This window comes from Equus przewalskii, chromosome 3 (assembly GCF_037783145.1).
Source record: "Equus przewalskii isolate Varuska chromosome 3, EquPr2, whole genome shotgun sequence".
In the NCBI taxonomy this organism is placed as follows: domain Eukaryota; kingdom Metazoa; phylum Chordata; class Mammalia; order Perissodactyla; family Equidae; genus Equus; species Equus przewalskii.
The window spans coordinates 119,169,443-119,189,863 of NC_091833.1; the positions used below are offsets into that span (position 1 = coordinate 119,169,443).

The 20,421-nt window shown below is 52.4% G+C and overlaps 1 protein-coding gene across 3 annotated transcripts in view; it reads left to right on the top strand.

Annotated features, from left to right (window-relative positions):
* The window catches only part of GAK (cyclin G associated kinase), a 60,227-nt gene that overhangs the window by 24,065 nt on the left and 15,741 nt on the right, over nt 1-20,421 (top strand). For all 3 annotated transcript variants that reach the window (XM_070615269.1, XM_070615271.1, XM_070615270.1), the window contains 9 exons: nt 1,736-1,826; nt 3,208-3,331; nt 8,538-8,587; nt 9,271-9,419; nt 10,005-10,127; nt 11,474-11,607; nt 16,202-16,396; nt 16,833-16,950; nt 17,324-17,403. In XM_070615269.1, coding sequence (XP_070471370.1) covers nt 1,736-1,826; nt 3,208-3,331; nt 8,538-8,587; nt 9,271-9,419; nt 10,005-10,127; nt 11,474-11,607; nt 16,202-16,396; nt 16,833-16,950; nt 17,324-17,403 — 1,064 coding nt within the window. The remainder of the gene's footprint in view (nt 1-1,735; nt 1,827-3,207; nt 3,332-8,537; nt 8,588-9,270; nt 9,420-10,004; nt 10,128-11,473; nt 11,608-16,201; nt 16,397-16,832; nt 16,951-17,323; nt 17,404-20,421) is intronic.

Below are 20,421 nucleotides of genomic sequence, written 5' to 3' on the forward strand. Positions count from 1 at the left end.
TGCCCTAAAGCAGGTGGTGCAGCTCCGAGGAGGCTTCTGATCGTTGTGCAGCAAGGAGCCCCCATGCAGCCCGGGGGGATCTGAGTTCCCTGAGGATGGATCACCTGTTGGGAAGCATGCCGCCCTGTGGGCTCACAGGAGTCGGGGAGAGTAAAGCTGGGTGTGAGGCTGCCCGTGGTGACTCCCAGCATTTCTACCTTTGACAGATGCTTAGCACATGGGCCCATTCCCGTGTCTGGGGGCCCAGGGCAGGAGATGGAAATAGAGGCCTGATGCGTCAGACGGCGGCCATCAGTATGGGGAACGGAGACTATTGGGGGCAGGGGTAATGCGTCTGGCTCAGAGAGGAGGGCTGGGTGAGGAGATGGCCCCTGAGTAGTGTGACTCTGAGGCAGGTCCGCCTGCGGCTCCCACGTGGCCCTTCACAGAGAACATGTGCCCTCCAAGAGTGAGGCCTATGCATATGCTGCTGGGAGCTCTCCGGGGGCTGGCAGAGATGCTGATGGACAGGCTCAGGAGTATTCCCATCTCAGCACTTCTGGAGCCCGGACGTGTGGGTGCCGACGTTAAAGCCGTCTATAGCTTCTGCTCCAGGCCACGCGGGCAATACGCAGCAGACAGAACCCAGAGTGAGGACAGCAGGAGAGCCTGAAAGCCCAGGGTGGAGCCACTAAAAGCTGGGCTGTGTCGTGAACGAGAACTATGTGAAAGAGGAGTCGAACAGATCCAGAGGCTCAGGGGTCCGGGTGATATTTACCCACGTTACAAGGAATGACCGATCAGATGTTTTATTCCTCTCAGAAACTGACAAAAGAAGTAAATCAAACTGAGAACTCATGAAAAAAAGACATAGCTGATCTGTGAGACAGCCAGCAGAGTTTGTGTATCTCTGAGAGTCCATGGATGTTAGCACTGGCCTCCTGCTGGGTCACAGGGCAAGACGAGATTTCATCACGTTCCACAGAGTTGATGACAGTGTGCCTTACTTTCTGAGCTTTGTCATGAGTGATGAAACATTAACTCAATGACAAAAGTGTTTTTTAAAACTCCATAAAAACTGAAGCACACTTCCAACTCACTTAGGCAAAGAGGGACAGTGGATACCACGACTGTTGAGGACTGAGCACGGCTGAGGCTGGCACTTGAGCGGGGCTGGGCAGGAGGCCTGCAGCCCTGCTTCCAGCCTGGTCCCGACGTACCAGGGGTGCCAATCGGCTGTCCGAAGCTTTTGACGTCGAGGCTCCATCCAGCACTGGCCGCAGGCTCAGCTCCCGAAGGACGGTACCTCTCACTGTGTGCTGCCAACTGAGCTGGTAGGCCTGGGCGCAGTCGCCCTGCCCTGAGGATCTGCTCGCCCCAACAGTGCATTCGTCCTCCGCCGACGGCAGCGCATGGGCATGGTGGGCATGCCGTGAGCCTGGCCACGTGGGGCAGGTTCACAGCTGTGCCTCTGTCCCGGAGACTGGCCCAAGCGTCGCCAGTGGAGGATGCAATGGCTTCCACTGGACCATTTGGAGCCGGGGAATTCTTCCCTCTGGTTTTTAACAGACCAGGCAAGAGGGGAAGGTTCCTTGTAGTGAGCAGGCCTGGAGCTTGTGGTGCCATGTGCTGATGTCCTCCATGGCTAGGAGCGGTGTAGCCTGCAGTCGCTGTGAACCACTGTCACGAGACCTTCCTGATGGGGGCAGTGTGTGACCTCTTAGAGGTTGACTTCTTGTGCCTTGAATCTTTACAGCTCCTGGAGCAGAATGGAGGCTGTGGGAATGCTGCCCTGTCCCGAGGGCTGTCCCCTCCTGGGGGCCCGACAAGCAGCAGCTACAGTGGAGGTAAGTACCCTTGCGCTGTGCCCACCGTTCGTCCCCTGGGTTACCACACCCCTGCTGTGCTCTCGCGGGGCACCTGCCTCCTGCTCTCACAAGGCGTTTGGCCTGGCGGCAAGAGACAAGCTGCACCTTTGGGGTCTCTAGGACCACTCTCAGGTTCGTGATTCCCTGAAACTCACACAGCCTAGCAGAGCTGATGCTCAGGCCGGGGTTTAGGACGGGAAACTAGGAAAGAGGAGCAGACGCTAGCTTTCCCCTCCGGTGCTGTCAGGACGGCGCTGGTCCTCTGCAGCACTGTGTGAGAGCCGGGTGGGCCTGAGCCCTGGTGCCTGTTGTGCAGGGCTGTGGGGTGACCACACAGGCATCATTGCAGCCTGCACACAGGCATCATCATCGTGTGCAGCCACCTGGACTGTCGTGGGGGGGGGGTGGTGGGTTCTTGAGGCGCCAAGATAAGACCACAGCACATACATGTGCACACCACATGCGTGTGCTAGAGTGCTTGGCTGTGGCCAGGCTGGTCACTGCCTGGTGAAGGGCCAGTGTAAACATCACACCTGTGGAACACAGCCTCATCTCAGTGGTTGCCCAACGGCCCAAGAATGGCTGATCCTTTGTACCACCTGTGACCCAGCCATCCAGTGGCCCCTGTTGCTGCATTGGTCACAGAGACCACGGAAAAGACGTGGCAGACAACCCTGCAGCACAGACACCATGTGCGGGTCATGCTTCCCTGTTCACACTGACTGCTACCACCAGCGCTGCCTTTGCAGATTGCACCCTAGGGATCCTGGCACTTCAGGACCCTTCCATTGTCACCATCTGTTCTCGTTTGGGTGGCAGTCCTGCTCCCTGCAGACGGGGACTCCCAGCCTGGAGCACACCTGAGTTGTAGCCACACAGCCTTTTGGGGCCTGGCCTCTTCTTTGGCCTCCCTGCAGAGCCTCCCCCCAGTCATGCGTCTGTGGTCTCCACGTGCGCGGTGTTCCTTTGCCTTGCATGGAGGCTGTCTTGCCTTTGCTGGGTCTCAGCACGCATTTGTGTGACCATGGGGTCCCAGCTGGTGTCCAGCAAGTGCTGAAGGGAACTGGGCAAATGTCCTGGAGACGGGAATGAGGGCCACATGCACCCGGAGGTTCTGGCTCTCGTGGACGCTGTTCAGGTTTTGCCTTCATGAGAGTAGTCTGTGGTGCCTGGGCATGCACTTTGCCAGTGCTGGACAGGGTGGGGCTGCCCGCCAGGCTCATTCCTACGCCTAGACATGGAGCGCTGATGGTTGGGGTTAACAGGAAGTGTGGCTTGCTGCAGGCTCCTGTTGTCTAGACTCTGCCGTCTCTCTGGGAGTCGGCTCCCACGACGACCTGAGGCTTGTCTCTGCTTGCAGGCCTGGTGGTTGCCGAGTATGACCAGCCCTACGGTGGACTCCTGGACATCTTGCGTGGGGGCACTGAGCGCCTCTTCACAAACATCAAGGACACCTCCTCCAAGGTCATCCAGTCTGTCGCCAAGTGAGTGGAGGGCAGGTTCTAGGTGGCCGCATGAGGCTTCTTGGTGCTCTGGAGATTCTCCCACCTATAGGTGCTGCCCTGCCTCCACACCGGGCAGAACCTGCCTCATGGCCGTTGGTGAGCATGCGATGCTCACCCAGCCCCGCCCCTCTGCAGGCTTGGCCATCAGTTCTGTAGACTGTGGGTGGTCTTTGTGCTGCAGGGTGGCAGTGGCCCCAGCAGCCTTATTTCCACCCTGGTCTTGGAGGGTGCTTGGTGAGACAGTGGAGAAGCATGGGCACCGGGCCTGCGGGAGCCTCTGGAGCTGTGGGCCGGCATCACCCTCTCCCAGGAAGCCATGAGCCCTGGCCTTGGAGTCCCTCTCACTGTGATGGCACCCCTCACGTTGGCGCTGTGCCTCTTCCTTGGTGTGGAGTGAGTGGGGCAGTCATAGCCCACAGGGACACCTTGTTACCACTGTCTGTCTTGGATAAAACATCAGATCACTTGGACATGGGCCAGGTAGGTTTGAGTGTGTGGGTGAATGAAGTCGCAGTGAGTGGACTGTCGAAGGGAGCAGAGGTGGAGGCTGTCCTGTCCTCCTGGATGCCAGCCCATGGTCCCCATGGCCAAAAGTGCCGTGTCCTCTGAGGGTCTCGGCTTTGTCCAGGGATCTCCGTGCTGGGTGCCAATGAGCCCTCGCAGGCCCTGGTCTCCAGCACAGCCACCAGCGGCCAAGGTGTTGGTGTCGACATGAGGCAGTCACTCCTGTTCCAGCTGTTTCAGGAAACGGCTGCTGGAGCTGAGCTGCGATTATTGTTGACTTGTCACTTCCCCTCAGTCCAGGGGTCGGGACATGTGTCCTTTGCTGGCGATCACCTTGTCTTCCAAGTCGTGGGGGCTTCTTGGCCTCGCTTTCTTTGTTCTATTTTTTGTGCCGCGATCATCGTTTTGTGTCCACAATTGTTGGCAATACAGGTAAAGGCATGCGTTCTTGTGTATGAGCATGTGGACATGTGTGAGCACGTGTGTTGTGTGTGGGCATGAACGTGTGCGTGCACATGTGCATGTGTGAGCATGCTGCAATGTGTGTGCATGTGTGAGCAGGCTGTGGTTGTGAATATGTGTGTGCATGTGTGTGCGTTATGCTGTCTGGTAGGCTCCATGGCACTTGTGTGCTTTGTCTCTGATGTGACTTTACATAACAAGAACAAACTTGATTTTTGCCAAGTGCTGGGTGTCCCACGGAGCAGGGCATCTGCTTGCGTCTCTGTGGCCCTTTGTGACGTCCCAGGCCACGCCCCTTCAAAGGAAGCCTTTGTCCGTTTTTAATGCCCAGTTCTCCGGAGTCCTGTCCACTGAGACAGGAGCATTTGGGCAGGCTGTGTCTTGTGTTCTGGGTGTGAAGGCTGGAAGCGTGGGACAGGGTGTGGACAGAGGGTGCAAGGGCTTGGCCTACTGCCAGTGGCTGCTTGGCACTTATCTGTCGTCTGCGTGTGCTTTTCTGTCCGAGCTTCTGCAGGCAGGGTGACCTTGCCTGTGGGTGGTGTGCCATGGGGTACTGTGCGTATGTCTGTGCCTCAGGCTTCATGGGCCCCGTGGACCGTCCCCAGCACTTCCTGCCAACTGCGGTGTAGTCAGGGTGGTGGGTCAAACATCTCTACTCGTGTCCTCACATCCTCCCCCCAGCAAGTGATGTCTCGGGTGGATTCCGGGACTGGAGGGCTCTTGAATTGCAGCCCCCTGATGACACTCAACAGGCGATTCTTGGGCATAAGATAAGCTACTTAAAATTCATATATAAATTATGTAAAATTGCCTGCAGTATTTTGGAAAATAAGAATAGGGGGCAAACCCTATTATACATCAGTTTTTTTGGACATCAGTATTGTATTAGTATAAGTTAAGTGGTTAGTCTAGTGAATGACACACTTATGTGGGACCAGTATAAAACAAATGAAACGCTAAGTCTGAAAGAAGATAATGGATTAATTAGTGAATGGTACTAAGACCATGGATATTTATATGAAAAAAAAAATGGATCTCTATCTAATAGCAGCCAAATACATTAATTCTGGTTAGTTAAAAGATCTAATTGTGAAAAGCAATTTTCAAGGAAAAATTAATAAAATATAGAGGGACATTTTTACAGCACCAGAGTAAAAAAGATTTCTTGAATGTGACAAAATATATAAGTCGTGGAGGAAATGATTAATAAATTTAACTAACTTAAAAGAAAAATCCTCTTCCCCAAAAAAATATGTTTCTTTAAAGTAAGATATGGCACTGACGGGGAGTAAATATGCTCAAAGTATGTAACTGGCAAAGGGAATAGTATCCATTATGTACAGTGAATTATGAAAATTAATAGAAAAAAGTGAAAAATGCATAAAGGCAACTAACAGGACAAACTATGAATAAACTATGAAAAGATGCTCAGCTTCATTATTATTTTGTAGATCACATACAATTAGGTTCTGTTTTTGATCCACTCGGACAATTTCTGTCTTTTAATTGGTGCATTTAGACCATTGACGTTCAGAGTGATTAATGAAACAGCTGGATTAATATCTACCATAGATCATTACACTCAGAAGGATGGTTGATACAGTTGGATTAATAGCCACCATATTCATTCCCATGAAAGTGATTGTTGATACAGTTGGATTGATAGCCACCATATTCATTCCCATCAGAGTGGTGGTTGATACAGTTGGATTGATATCCACCATATTCATTCCCATCAGAGTGGTGGTTGATACAGTTGGATTGACAGCCACCATACTCATTACTATCAGAGTGGTTGGTACAGTTGGATTGATATCCACCATATTCATTCCCATGAAAGTGATTGTTGATACAGTTGGATTGATAGCCACCAGATTCATTCCCATCAGAGTGGTGGTTGATACAGTTGGATTGATAGCCACCATATTCATTCCCATCAGAGTGGTGGTTGATACAGTTGGATTGATAGCCACCATATTCATTCCCATCAGAGTGGTGGTTGATACAGTTGGATTGATATCCACCATATTCATTCCCATCAGAGTGGTGGTTGATACAGTTGGATTGACAGCCCCCATATTCATTACTATCAGAGTGGTTGGTACAGTTGGATTGATATCCACCATATTCATTCCCATGAAAGTGATTGTTGATACAGTTGGATTGATAGCCACCAGATTCATTCCCACAGAGTGGTGGTTGATACAGTGGGATTGATATCCACCATATTCATTACTATCAGAGTGGTGGTCGGTACAGTTGGATTGACAGCCACCATATTCATTACTGTCAGAGTGATTGTTGATACAGTTGGATTAATATCCACCATATTCATTACAGTTTTCTATTCCTTGACCTTTGTTCCTGTTTATTTTTTTCTATCCTTTTAATTGATCATTTTACATGATTCCGTTTTCTCTTCTTTCTTAGCCTATTAGTTATACTTTTTTTTTTTTGCTTTTTTCTCCTAGAGTTTGCAATATGCATTTACACCTAATCCATGTCCCCTTCTAATAGCACTATACTGCTTCACAGGTAGCGTGAGCACCTGAAATAACAAAATAATTCTAATTCTTCCCTCCTGTCCCTTGCGTCATGGCTTTCATTTCACTTACACATAAGCGTATGTGTATGTATGTGCATGTAATATGTACATAAGCATGCATATCAGATGCACTGTTGCCATTATTACTTTGAACACTGTTATCTGTAATATCAATTAAGAAGAAAAATAAAAGTTCATTTCACTTACACATAAGCGTATGTGTATGTATGTGCGTGTAATATGTACATAAGCATGCATATCAGATGCACTGTTGCCATTATTACTTTGAACACTGCTATCTGTAATATCAATTAAGAAGAAAAATAAAAGTTTTAAATTGACCTTCTCCTATTCCTTCGCTGACGCTCTTCCATTTTTTATGTCGATCCAGGTTTCCCATCTGTATCATTTTCCTTCTCTCTGAAGAACTTTTAACATTTCTTGAAGGCAGGTCTACTGGCTACAAATTTTGTCTGAGAAAGTCTTCATTTCTCCTTCACTTCTGGAGAGAATTTTGCAGGGTACAGAATTCCAGGCTGCTGGTCCTTCTCTCAACACTTTACGTATCTCACTGCACTCTCTCTTGCCTGCACGGTTTCTGAGAAGTCGCATGCAATTCTTAGCTTTGCTCCTCTGTGGGTAAGGTGTTTTTCCCTCTGGCTTCTTTCAGGAGTTTTTATCTTTGATTTTGTGTGGTTTGAGAGTGCTACGCCTGGGTGTAGCTTTTTTGGGCATTTATCCTGCTTGGTGTTCTCGGAGCTTCCTGGCTCTGTGGTTTGGTGACTGACATTAATTTGGGGAAATTCAGTCATTATGGTTTCAAATGTTTCTTCTCTTTGTCCTGTTCCACAACCTTCTGTGGTCATCCACAGTCCTTGCGTACTCTGTTCTGGTTCTTTCCAGTCTGTTCTCCTGGCTTTTTAGTTGTGGGGTTTCTCTCGAGATGTCCTCAAGCTCAGAGGTCCTTTGCTCAGCCGTCTCCAGTCTGACGAGTCCATCGGAGGCACTCTTCATTTCTGTTGCAGTTTTTCATCTCTAGCATTTCTTTTCGGTTCATTCTTAGGATTTCCACTCTCTGCTCACATTGCTCCTGTGCTCTGGCATGCCGTCTGCTTCTTCCATCAGAGCCCTTAGCATAGTAATCACAAGTGTCTTAAGTTCCTGGTCTGACGATTCCAGCGCCCCTGCCATGCCTGGTTCTGACGCTTGCTCTGTCTCTTCAAACTGCATTTCCTCACTTTTGTGTGCCTTATGATGTTTTCTTGGTAGCCAGACGTGATGTACCAGGTCAAAAAACTATCTTGCATTTTTGTCACCATCTCTCTTCAAAACCAGCTCCTAATGTCATACCTCTTTAGAGCAGAATAGCAGTAAGAGAGTTAAAACTCCTTTCTATTAGGTCTTTGCCTCCACCACTTGCAAGTTACAATTTCTCATCCACCTCTTATGTAGAATGTCGGCTCCACACACGTGCATGTGTGCACTTACGCAAGTACGTGCATGCACACTAACATGTACACATAGCACTCACACATGTAGTGGACACACACACGTGAGTGCACATGCACACTTACATATACCCACTTTCCCTCTGGGACTTGCTCCTGTTGAAGCTCTTGTGACTTAACTGTAGAAATTTCTGTAATAACCAGACACTCTTCTTTTTAATTCCAGTTATGCAAAGGGAGATTTGGACATATCTTACATCACATCCAGAATTGCTGGTATGTTTGCCAACTTTAACCATAAGGACACACTACGTAGCCCTATAACCCCCTAAGGACAACTGTAGCCATAAGGACTTTAGCCATAAGAACGCACTTCTGATTCTCCTTTCTGAGGACAGCTCCTGGGACACTGGCCCCCAGCACATCCCTTGCTGCAGTGTCAGGTGGGGTGCGAAGGGTGTGGCCTCTTCGGCAGCCACTTGCTCACCCAAGGTGTGGCCTGGGGCACCCATCCCGTGTCCAGTGCCTCCAGGCCCTGCCGTGGACAGTGCCAGTGTCAACCCAGCTTCTCCCCCTAGTCTAGAACTTTCTGGAACTCAAGTTGTGAGGGGAATGATGGAAGGCCATTCACATTTAAAACTTGGGTCTCCAGGCAAAAAAAAAAAACCAAAATACAGACATTTGGAGACTCTGTGTGCATCAGGCTCTCTAGCAGAACCTGCCGTCTGGAAGTCCTAGAGGGTCTTTCTTGTCAGTGGCCGACAGGCACTGGGGGTCTGTGCTCCGTGGCTCCCCACCTCCTGCTGTACTGATGGGTCAGCAGCCGCGGGAGTGCAAGGAGCAGGGGGCTGAGTGTGGCCAAGTGTGGGCCAGTGGGTGCTGAAGCTCAGGAGGAGGCCCCACCCTGTCAGGCTCCATGAGTGGGGGCAGCGTGGCACTGACGTGGGCTGCTCTTTCAGTGATGTCCTTCCCAGCGGAAGGTGTGGAGTCGGCCATCAAAAACAACATAGAGGACGTGCGGCTGTTTCTGGACTCCAAGCACCCAGGACATTACGCGGTCTACAACCTGTCCCCGAGGATGTACCGGCCCTCCAAGTTTCACAACCGAGTGAGTGGCACTTTTGCTCTCATGGTAGTGGCCGAGATGTGGCACTAGGCAGACCTGTGACATCCCCAGGCAGTGGCAATGAGTGGAGCCAGGGCTCTGACGGTGGGGGCTCGGGGTTGTGATGACACAGGGCTGCCCGGGGTCCTCCTGCAGTGAGTGGCAGGGGTGGGTCTGCTCAAGGAGGATGCCAGAGCATAACTGTGAAGAGGTCAGGTGGGTTTCATTATGGCAACTAAGGACGCTGAAACCACGGTGCCCGTTGCTGCTTGCCTGTGAGAGAGCGTGAGGCCCCACGATGTTCTTGGTAAATAAATATTCAGACACAGATAGTTTTTACAGTATTTGAACGTACCCCAAGTGTGGGGAAAGGCACTTCTTGCCAAGTGAGCCGTGGCCTGTAGCACCACGCACTCCTGTCGTGCAGAGGAGCTCAGGAGCTGGGCCGAGGGTGACAGACGCCCGTGGGCAGGGGGAGGGAGGTGTGTGGGGTGGTGCTGTCCGGGGCGGTGCTTGTGATAAGAGGCCCCCCAAGCATGTGCACCCTGCTGGCGCAGGGAGCACAGTGAGCCAGCCCTCTCCCCACAGGTCTCCGAGTGCGGCTGGGCGGCCAGGCGAGCCCCAAGCCTTCACAGCCTGTACAGCATTTGTAGGAATATGCACTCCTGGCTCCGGCAGGACCACAAGAACGTCTGCGTCGTGCACTGCATGGTGAGTGTGAGGCTGCTCCATCCCGCAGCATTGTTGAAGTGCGTGAGTCAGGCCTGCGCTTCTCCTCAGGGATGCAGCAGAGAATAAACCATGAATGGGGGGAAACCCCTGCCCAGAGGAAGCTTAGAGCCGGTGGAGGAGACAGAGAGAACAGAGAGACCCAGGGTATCAGGCATGGCGGTGCTGAGAAGGGAGGCGAGGTGGAGCAGCTGGTGTCCCAAGTGGGGACGCAGGCTGGGCCCCATGCCATGAAGATGAGCCAAGCTGGTGTCTAGGCAGGAGGCTGATGCCCACCGTCACAGGCCTTTACTGGGGCCCTGATGAGACACCAGGCGGGGACATGGGGTACCCATGTGAGCCTGGGCACCACAGTGATGGTGGCTCCCTCGAGGCTCCTTGTGAAGCCACAGCATTCTGTCCACCACCTGAGGCTGGCAGCCAGCCAGCGTCCTGAGAACCAGGGTATGTTTGGGAGGTGCTAGGCTAGCACACAGACTCGTGGCAGGTCCTAGGGGAGCAGCTTCTGTCCTGCTATCTGCAGCCAGTGGCCTTAGGCCTGGGTGTCCCCAGCACAGCTCCTTTTGTTGCAGGGTAGCAAACCCCAGAGGGAGCAGCAACTGCCCCCACTGGGCCTGGTGCCCCAGCCTTATGGGATCCACCCTGCTGGGGAGTGCAGGCCCCGTGCCTTCTGTGGGTGCACACCTGGGTCCCTGGGTCCCTGCTTCTCAGGAAAGACTGCCCACACAGTTGGTCTCCCTGCCCCTCTTTACAGAGTGTGCAGGGTCCCCATGTGGCATTTTCTCGTCTCTCCGCCAGGCAATGCCCACATGGGCCTTGACAACTCAGTGCTGAGGCCACGCTGCCTCGTGGGACCCTGTCTCGGCCTCTACTTTCTGGCTGAGGACAAGCCTTGTTTCCAGTTCCCCAGATGCACAGCAAGGGTTAGGTTTGTGGTGTCTCACACAGTGGGGCGCCTGCCAGAATGTGTACTCGGAGGTTAGCGCCGCCGTTCTGCTATTGATGAACGTCACAGTAGGCGTGATGATGAAGGGGGTGCCATGAGGGGAGAGCACCAAGGGGACGGCGGGCGAGTGTGAGGTCCCAGAGGGACCATGATTGTGAGCGGTGTCCAGCGGGAGCAGCTGGCCAGCCTGCGCTTTTTGCGAAGGAAGCTTTGTTCTTGTTGGACTCTGGATTCCCGCCTCATCAGGCATGTTTCTGTCGGTTTCCAAACGTGCCCTGGACCCAGGAGGGAAGCCTGGGCTTGTTCTCTAGGGGCTGTGGGTCACGAAGCCCACCTTCTACCCGCTGCGGCCATGTGAGCTGCCCTGTGCTCTTGGTCCTAGGATGGGAGAGCCGCGTCCGCTGTGGCCGTCTGCTCCTTCCTATGCTTCTGCCGACTCTTCAGCACCGCAGAGGCTGCCGTGTACATGTTCAGTATGAAGCGCTGCCCGCCGGGCATCTGGCCATCCCACAAAAGGTACCGTGTGTCCCGCTGTGGGGACGTTGGTTGTGGCATTGCCTGTGCCTGGATCTCAGCTGTGGGCACTGGGAGGTGGGAAGAGTTTCAAGAAGGAGTGAGGGTTGTACACCGTTCGGGTGGAGCATGGGCCTGGCGAGTGCGCCTCTGCCCCATACCGCTGCCCACAGAGCCCTACCAGGCTAACTTGATGGTCCTGCTGTGCAGGCAAAGAAGCCCCAGGCCAATCACAGTTATGGTGGGCTGGGATTTGAGCCCTGCTGGGGCTTACAAGCTAACGAGGGGCCATGCCTCTGTCCAGTTCCTGGGCACCAGCTTTTCTAGCAAGTGTGGCCGTGAGCCCAGTCTGAGCCCAGCATGGCCACTTGCTCATTGGGCGATGGGGACAGTGCCTCTTGTCACATGTGGGCTTGCTGCCTCCATGGAGCCCTGTTGCTCTGGGCTTGCTGTGGGCTTGTTTCGTTGGATGGGTGACACCTGGGAACTGTGATGCTGCATGGACGGAGTGGTATTGTCTTCTGCTGTGAGGTCATGCTGTGTCAGGGTCCTGGGAGACACTCGGGTTTTTATGCTGCTCTGTGTCAGCACAAAAGCATCTCTACCGGCCAAAGGGAATGGTTTCTCATGGCTGCAACTGGCCCTGCCCGCTCTGCTCTCTTCCTCTTCCTCGGGGATCACACCCTTCACCAACCAGGCTGGCCTCTCCTGTCATTTTGCCCCCTTCTGTCCACCCCCTGCAGCGACAGTGGCCTTTCTGATGCTCAGTTCTGAGGAGTCGCTTCCCAGCTCACAGCCTCTCCGTGGGCACCCTGGGGGAGCACTTCCCTCCTCTGCAGGAATGGACCTTGGCATAGACAATGCAGACCCCGAGAGTCGGGGAGCCAGAGCCCATCCTGACCCTGCTGCCCGCTCACTCCTGCACCCCCAGGAAGAAAGAGACTGCATCCAGGCCAGCGAGGGGTCATTATGGGTCATCCTTCCCCATCTGGACGGCCGCACAGCTTGTTGACGGAGTAGGGGAGGAGTCAGTGCTGCTCCTACGTGGGGCCCCACCTTGCTGGCTGGCGGTCTAGGGACAGTGTTGTGTCCCTCGGCCACCTTGAGAGAGCTGGTGCACGGTTGTGTCATCTGTACAGCTCAGGGGTGCGGTCCTGTTGCTCATGCAGAGAGGCTGCAAAGCACGGCCTAGACCACCAAGCACAAGAGATGGACTGCAGACCCTTCTAACACAGTGACCTAAAAGCCATTTCTTCCTGTATTCCACATACATCAGGGGTTCCCAAATTGCGCCTCTTGCTGTAGGATCCTGCTTAGCAGCCACTCACAGCCAGGGTCAAAGCTGGGAAGAGTGTCGTCAGTGGTGTGTGCCTGGCTCTGGGACCCCCACCAGAACCTGGAACCCAGAACCCATGGCTACTTTCTTGGAGATGTGCAGACGTGTAGAGCATTGTCCCACCCTAACAATCTAAGAGAGTGGCAGGACCAACTTCAAACGCATGACTTTCCAGAGCTGTTGGAGAACAGCAGTCGTCAGAACCATTAGCTGGCCCCACATCTGAGGAGATGGGCGCCTGTGGAGAGAGGGCACGAGCACTCACTCACCTAGCAGCCGTAGCATGATGCCAACAAGAAGGACCAGCAGGACAGTCACTGAGACCTAGTGCGCAGAAGCGGGCAAGGCCTCAGAGATTGGGAAATTGGCCCACTTGAGTCCCTGCCGGGCACTCACAGATCAGGTTGGAGAGGGAGGGCCAGCCGCTCTGGGAGGGGCACTGAGTGTGGCTCCCAGCGGAGCCTGAAGGAGACAGAGCAGTCTCTAGGACAGGACTCAGAGTGTTCTGACAGGAAATTTAAAGAAGTGATCAGCATGTTGAGGACTCTGATGGAGGGTGCACAGGATACAGGGCTGGGAGGTCAGTCACTTCGGCAGAGATGGACACTGAGGAGGAAGCGATGTGAGAAAGCACAGCAGCAGGGAACACTGCCTTCCTCTGGCCCACCAGTAGAGAGTGGGAACCGCCGCCACGGAGCTGGTCAGGAGACAGACGCTGCTCCAGCAGGGGCAGAGGAGAGCATCCCGGAAAGGACGAGCAGCCAGGCCTATCAGAGCATCTCGGTTGGTCTAATGAGCAGGTGCCTGCAGCCCCAGAGGAGGAGACGCGCAGGGAGGAGGAGCATGGAGACACGGTCGCTGTGGGTTCCCCAGACCATCGGCAGACACCAGATCCAGCAGCTCCAAGGACAGCCAGCGGGATCGTAACACACACAGAAAACCCACTGAGACGTCCCGTATTCACACTGCTGGAAACCACACGAAGAGAAAATCAGAGATACAAATTACAGCCAAGTTCTTGTCAGAAACCCCAGCACAACCCATAGGGGTCTTTTTTATAGTGCTGTAATTGTTAAGTCAACAGAAGAAAAATAAAATGAAAGGATAAAAAATGCTCAATTAATCCAAGAGAAGACCAAAAAGAGGAAACCAAGAACAGACGGAACAAAGAGGAAATAGCTGTCAGGGAGGTGCACTTACTGCGGCCATGTCCATCCTCCCTGAGTGTGAACAGTCTGCAGCCCAGCTGAGAGCCCCACTGTGTCGCAGAGGCAGAGCCGGGCCAAGTGGTGCTGGAAGAAGGTTGGGTTAGTTACTGCCGGCCGCAGGACTGAGGCTTCAGGCAGCCCGTGTCTGTTATGTGTGTCTCTGTGGGTCAGGGCAGACGACTCCTCGCCAGGCTCAGACAGGGTGCAGCCGGCCGCCTTGTATGGACCTCGACTCCAAGAAGGTCTGCTTCTCCTTTGTTTTCGAATCTGTTTCCAAGCTCGCTCAGGTTGTTGGCAGGGTTCATTAGCTGTGGGTGCTGGCTTCTTGCTGACTGTCAGCAAGAGGCACCCAGCTTTCCTGCCCCCAGGCTGCCCCAACACAGCCATGGGGGAGAGCCCCGAGAATGAGTCAGCCAGCAAGAAGCGGTATGTAGTGTCTGCACAGCCATGGCCTCCCTGCCCTTCTGCTGGTCAGAAGCTGGTCATCCCTGCTGCCCAGGCTCGAGGAGAGGGACTTAGACAAGGGCAGGAGGTGGACGCCCTGGAGTGTGTGCCACAAAGAGGCGCCACAGAAGCACTCACCAGAGGAAGACGGAGTAACACCACCACGTTACAATAGATTCCAAATGTGTAGAGCAGAAACCTGGCACTGAAAGGAGGAATAGACAAATCAGGATTATAGTGTCGACTTTAACATTCCTCTCCCAGTAATCAATCAACTGGTGGACAGAAGGTCAGTTCAGAGTTTAACACCACCACCAACCGACTAAACCTAACTGCCAGCTGTAGAACATTCTACCCAGTGATGGAAAAGACACATTCCTTTCAGGTGCACGCGGAGCGTTCAGTAAGAAAGATCACGTTCTGAGTCCTTAAACCATGACAAATTTAAAGGATTAGAAATCATACAAAATAAGTTCACAGGCCATCGTAGAATTAAACTGGAGGTTGATAACAGAAAGATGGCTTGGAAAAGCCCTAAATATTTCAAAATTAAACAATCTACTAAATAATCCATGAGTCAGAGAGGAAATCTCAAGGGAAATTTACAGATATTTTGAACTGAATGAAAATTATAACATCAAATTTGAGAAATGAAACTAGAACATTGCCTCAAGGGATGTTTATAGCATTAAGTACTTATATTTGATTGAAAAAAGATCTGATTTGCTGACTGGGGCTCCAGGGACACAGAGTATACATGCTGACTACACAGAGCACATGTGATGTGGCATGTGGACTACACTGAATGCATGTGTGACGAGGCATGTGGAGGTGGAGCATGCACAGCAGGTGTGTAACGTAGCGTGTGGACTATGCACAGAGCGCATGTGTGACGTGGCGTGTGGACCATGCACTGAGCACTCATGATGTGTGGACTGTGAACAGAATGCATGTGTAACACAGCATGTGGACTATGCACAGAGCACTCGTACGATGTGGTGCATGAACAGTGCACAGAATGCATATGTGGCATGACGTGGACTATGCACAGAGCACTCATATGATGTGGTGTGTGGACTGTGAACAGAATGCACATATAACACGGCGTGTGGACTTCTCACAGAGCATTGTGTGATGTGTGTGCAGTGCACAGAATGCATATGTGACATGGCTTGTGGACTGCACAGAAAGCATATGTGACGTGGTTTATGGACTGTACACAGAATGCATGTGTGATACAGCATGTGAACTTTTGTAGAGCACGTGTGTGATGTGTGTGGATCCTGAACAGAACGCATGTGTGACAGGGCATGTGGACTATGCACAGAGCTCTCGTATGATGTGGTGTGTGGACTGTGCACAGAATGCATGTATGATATGGCACATGGACTCCGTGCAGAGCACTCATATGGCGCGGTGTGTGGACTGTACACAGAATGCATGTGTGACATGACATGGACTTCTCAGCACACGTGATACGGTGTGTGGAGTGTGTGCAGAGCACACGTATGATGTGGTTTGTGGACTCTTCACAGAAAGTGTATGTGACAAAGCACGTGGACCATGCACGGAGCACACATGTGATGTGGTGTGCCCCCTGCCCCTCCAGGTACATCGAGTACATGTGCGACATGGTGGCAGAGGAGCCCATCACACCACACAGCAAGCCAATCCTGGTGAAGGCTGTAGTCATGACGCCGGTGCCGCTGTTCAGCAAGCAGAGGAACGGCTGCAGGCCCTTCTGCGAGGTGTACGTGGGCGACGAGCGCGTGACCACCACGTCCCAAGAGTATGACAGGATGAGGTGAGCTCAGGGTCCAGGGCCTTCCTCGCCCTGTGACCATCAAGTGTGTTCATTCTCATTCTGTGGAAAGATGTTGCTGGGAGGTGGCGTTGAGGCATGCTCGCGAGGCCCCATCTCAGATTGAGGCCATGAGCAACAAGCAGACTTTGCATGCTAGTCTGGGGCCTGTGGGTGGTGTGTGTGAGAGGTTCCCACCTCATCCTGCTAAGGATTGGCTTTTTAGACATCATTTCCTGGAGCAAACCCCACCCGACCCCACCCCCCACCCCCCACCCCGAAGTAATTTGGTAGCAAAACCAGCAAGATGAGAACAGGTGGATTTGAGTGTTGATGCCTGGGGGATCTCGGTCCTGCATTGCTCTTTCAAGGTGACTCTTCACTAGAACTTGACTCTTTTTGACCTAAGGGAACAGTTTCTCATTGTTCTGTTCTTTAGGGATTTTAAAATCGAGGATGGCAAAGCGGTCATTCCCCTGGGCATAACAGTCCAAGGAGACGTGCTCATTATCATCTATCACGCCAGGTCCACCCTGGGAGGAAGGCTGCAGGCCAAGGTGAGCAGGCGCTCGCTGTGTTCTGTGTCTCTTGCAGGAGGTCCTCAGACTCATGTTCAGTGAGAGCTTTGCAGGCTCACTCGGTAACTGCCTTTTGAGTCCCCACTTCGTGTAGTGCAAGGCAGAGGGGATTTTAGCCTGAAAGGCCCAGAGTTTCCCCCACATTACGGGACTGCTGTCTATGCGGTCTGCTGGGCTGGACCCTTGGGCTGCCCCACCACAGACCCCAAAAAGCCCCTTGTCAGAGAGGGTGCCGTCCCACTGTCCGTGTGTCTGTGGCTCTCAGAGCTTGTTAACTGTTAAATCTGTGCGACATGAGGGTCTGGTGGCGCCCTCCCCAGTTAGGGATCTTGTGTTTGCTTTCTCTCTGCAGATGGCATCCATGAAGATGTTCCAGATCCAGTTCCACACTGGGTTTGTGCCTCGGAACGCAACTACTGTGAAATTCGCAAAGTATGTTGGTGTCACCATGGGAGAGGGACCAGAGGGGTCAGGGTGTGTGGACACCCGCCAGCCGTGTCCATGTGTGAATGAGTATAGCGCAGTTAGGCTTGCAGGGCATTGTGATTGGTGCTCGGCCAGGGTGCATGCTGGAACTTCAGTCTTGAGTCTGTCCCCAGAACCAGGCGTGTTCAGTACGCCACTCCTTGTTTGGACCACGGTGGCTGCCATGTGCACCTCAGTGACTGGGGACTGACCCAGTGCATTTCTTGTTAGGATGTAGCCGCTTGCACACTACATGTGGCAAAGCCAGATGAACGAGTGTCCCTGCATTGTGACACATTCATTCCGTGCCTCTCCTGTGCACAATGTTCTGCTAGTCACAGGGTTCGGAGCTCATTAAGAGAAGCTCACAGTCTGGTTTTAGACACGAGTATAAATATAATGCAGCACTTGTTATTAGTCTACTGTACTCTTCAGATACGTTAATTTGTCAAAATCTCATGTATCAGAGGCCTGGAAATGTACCCCAGGCCCTCAGTAAACAGCAGGTATCATGCAGTTCATGTTCTGAGTGGAGCTGCTCCAGCTGAAGGCAGCTGGGCTGACCAAGCTGGTATGCGGCAGAGCGAGCTTCCACACATGGGCATTTGGATTCCAGTCATCTTTCTACTCATTCGTACTTGCACAGGCACATGCACTTTCCACCCAAACTTACTGTTGTTCCAGGAGCAAGAGGGGAGCTACGTGGAGGGGCTCTAGAGACAGCCGCCTACAGCTACCCCAGACCTGCCTTCTCAAACTCTGCTGGTTTCCTACCCAGTAAACCAAGGGAAATGTTAGGATCCAACCCACAAGGTCCCGGGGAGGTCTGTAGCTCTGACCCCTGGGGTCCCGGGAGGACTCAGTACCTCATGCAGGTGGTGTGCCGCACGGGGCCTGCACGTGTGAAGGCTCAGGGAGAATGGCACCTGCTGCCCTCACAGCCATCAGCCTCTGAGGTTGGACGTCTTGTGTTTTGATATATTATTACTCTTTTACATTTCTCACATTTCTCATCTTTGTAGTGTTTTTCTTGTATTGGCATTTTACAGTGTTATTCCTAAGTGCCGATGTGAAGATGACGCTACAAAGACAGGGAATGCCACAGCTGTAACTTTTCTGAGTCTTCCTCCTTTGGAGGAGCATGACCCCCAGAGCTTCGGTAACTTTTAACAACAAAGAAATCATCCTTTAAAAACTTTTTTTTAAGACTAAATGACTGAAGACCAAAAGGAAAAGTATGTGATGGCCTACAGCTGAGTCGGGTACTGGAGTCAGGAGACAGGGCCTCAAGTAACTGATGAGTGAGCTCAAGAAAACAGAAAGGGGCATTTTGCTAGAGACCTGGGATGCGTAAACAGGATGCAGTTACAAATTGTGGGACTGAGAGCTGTTACAGCTGAAGTGGATTCCACCAATTTGTGTATTAGCAGAATGGACACAATAGCACAGAAGCAGTGAACTGGAACAGAATATCTTCAGAGTGCAGCACTGAGGAAGATGACGGAAGATGCAGAAAGGGTCATGGGAGAGATCTGGGATGCTGTGGAAAGGCTGGGCATGCTTTTATTTGGAGTCCTAGGCGGAGAGAGAGAGAATAGAAAAGAAACAATATTTTGAAAATTAGTGACTAACAACTTTGTTAAACTGATGAAAGACATCAAACCATAGACTCAAAAGTGCTGCCAACGCCAGCAGGAGTGTTTGTAAGAGAGGAGGAACCTCACCCAAGCCCATCCCAGCTGAATCGCTGAGAAGCAGACAAACTTCAAAGCCCCTGGGTGGAGGGGAGGGACACTCGGGGCCTTCAGAGTGACAAGATGGACAGCTGCCTTTTAACTGAAGGGATGGGAGCCAGGAGTCCTTGGGGGACCCCTTCTGAAATAGTAAACAAGAAGAGTGGCCAACTTAGAACCTCTCCGATGAGATGATCCTCCAGAAGTGGAAGTCAGGGGCCGGCCGGTGGCACAGCGGTTAAGTGCACACATTCTGCTTTGGCCGCCTGGGCTTCACCAGTTTGGATCCCGGGTGCAGACATGGCACCACTTGGCAAGCCATGCTGTGGTAGGCGTCCCACATATAAAGTGGAGGAAGGTGGGCATGATGTTAGCTCAGGGCCAGCCTTCCTCAGCAAAAAGAGGAGGATTGGCAGCAGATGTTGGCTCAGGGCTAATCTTCCTCAAAAACAAAAAAACAAAACAAAGTTGGTAAAAAAAAAAAAGAAGAAGTGGAAGTCAGACAAAGATGTTTTTGGGTGAACAGAAGATGTTTGCAGTATGCGGTATCAGACAAAGGACACAAGTCCGGAATATAGGAGGAATCACAGGCCGAAGAGAGGAAGACAGCCGTTAAAAACAGCAAAGGACTTGACCGGCACTGCACCAACAAGGAAGTCCCACTGGTCAATGGGTGGCTGAAGGAGTGGTCCCCGTCCTCGGTCATCAGGGAGACACTCTTGAGGCCGCTGTGCGCTTTGACTGGCAGCTGAATGAGAGACAGGCATTTATAGCTGCCGGCAAGCGTCTGCAGCTCCTGGAACCCACACTTACTGCTGCCACTGCGCAAAGTCTGGTTGAGCTGTGTCCCACAGATGTGTCCCCCAGGGAAGTGAGTGCCTGGGACCAAGAGCAGACTCATGGAGGAACGCTCCTAGCACCTTTATTCTTAGCAGCCCCAAATGAGGAGGAACCCAGTGCCAGCAGCAGCAGGATGGATAATGAGCTGTGGCATGCTCACACGTGGGTGGCATGCAGCAGTGAAGCGTGACGTACACAGATGTAACCATGAGCAAAAGGCCACGACTGTCCATGTCTCATGACCCGTTTTATCGGCTCAGGCCTCATGTGGTTGTAGAGGTCCAGGGCATGGCTGCCTTTGTGGGGCTGGCTTTGAGGGGCACAGGGACGCTCTTGGGGGTGGCAACACACAGTGTAGTTTTCTGAATGTACCACCTACACGAGTATAGCACCTTGTGGAAACATAGTCTTA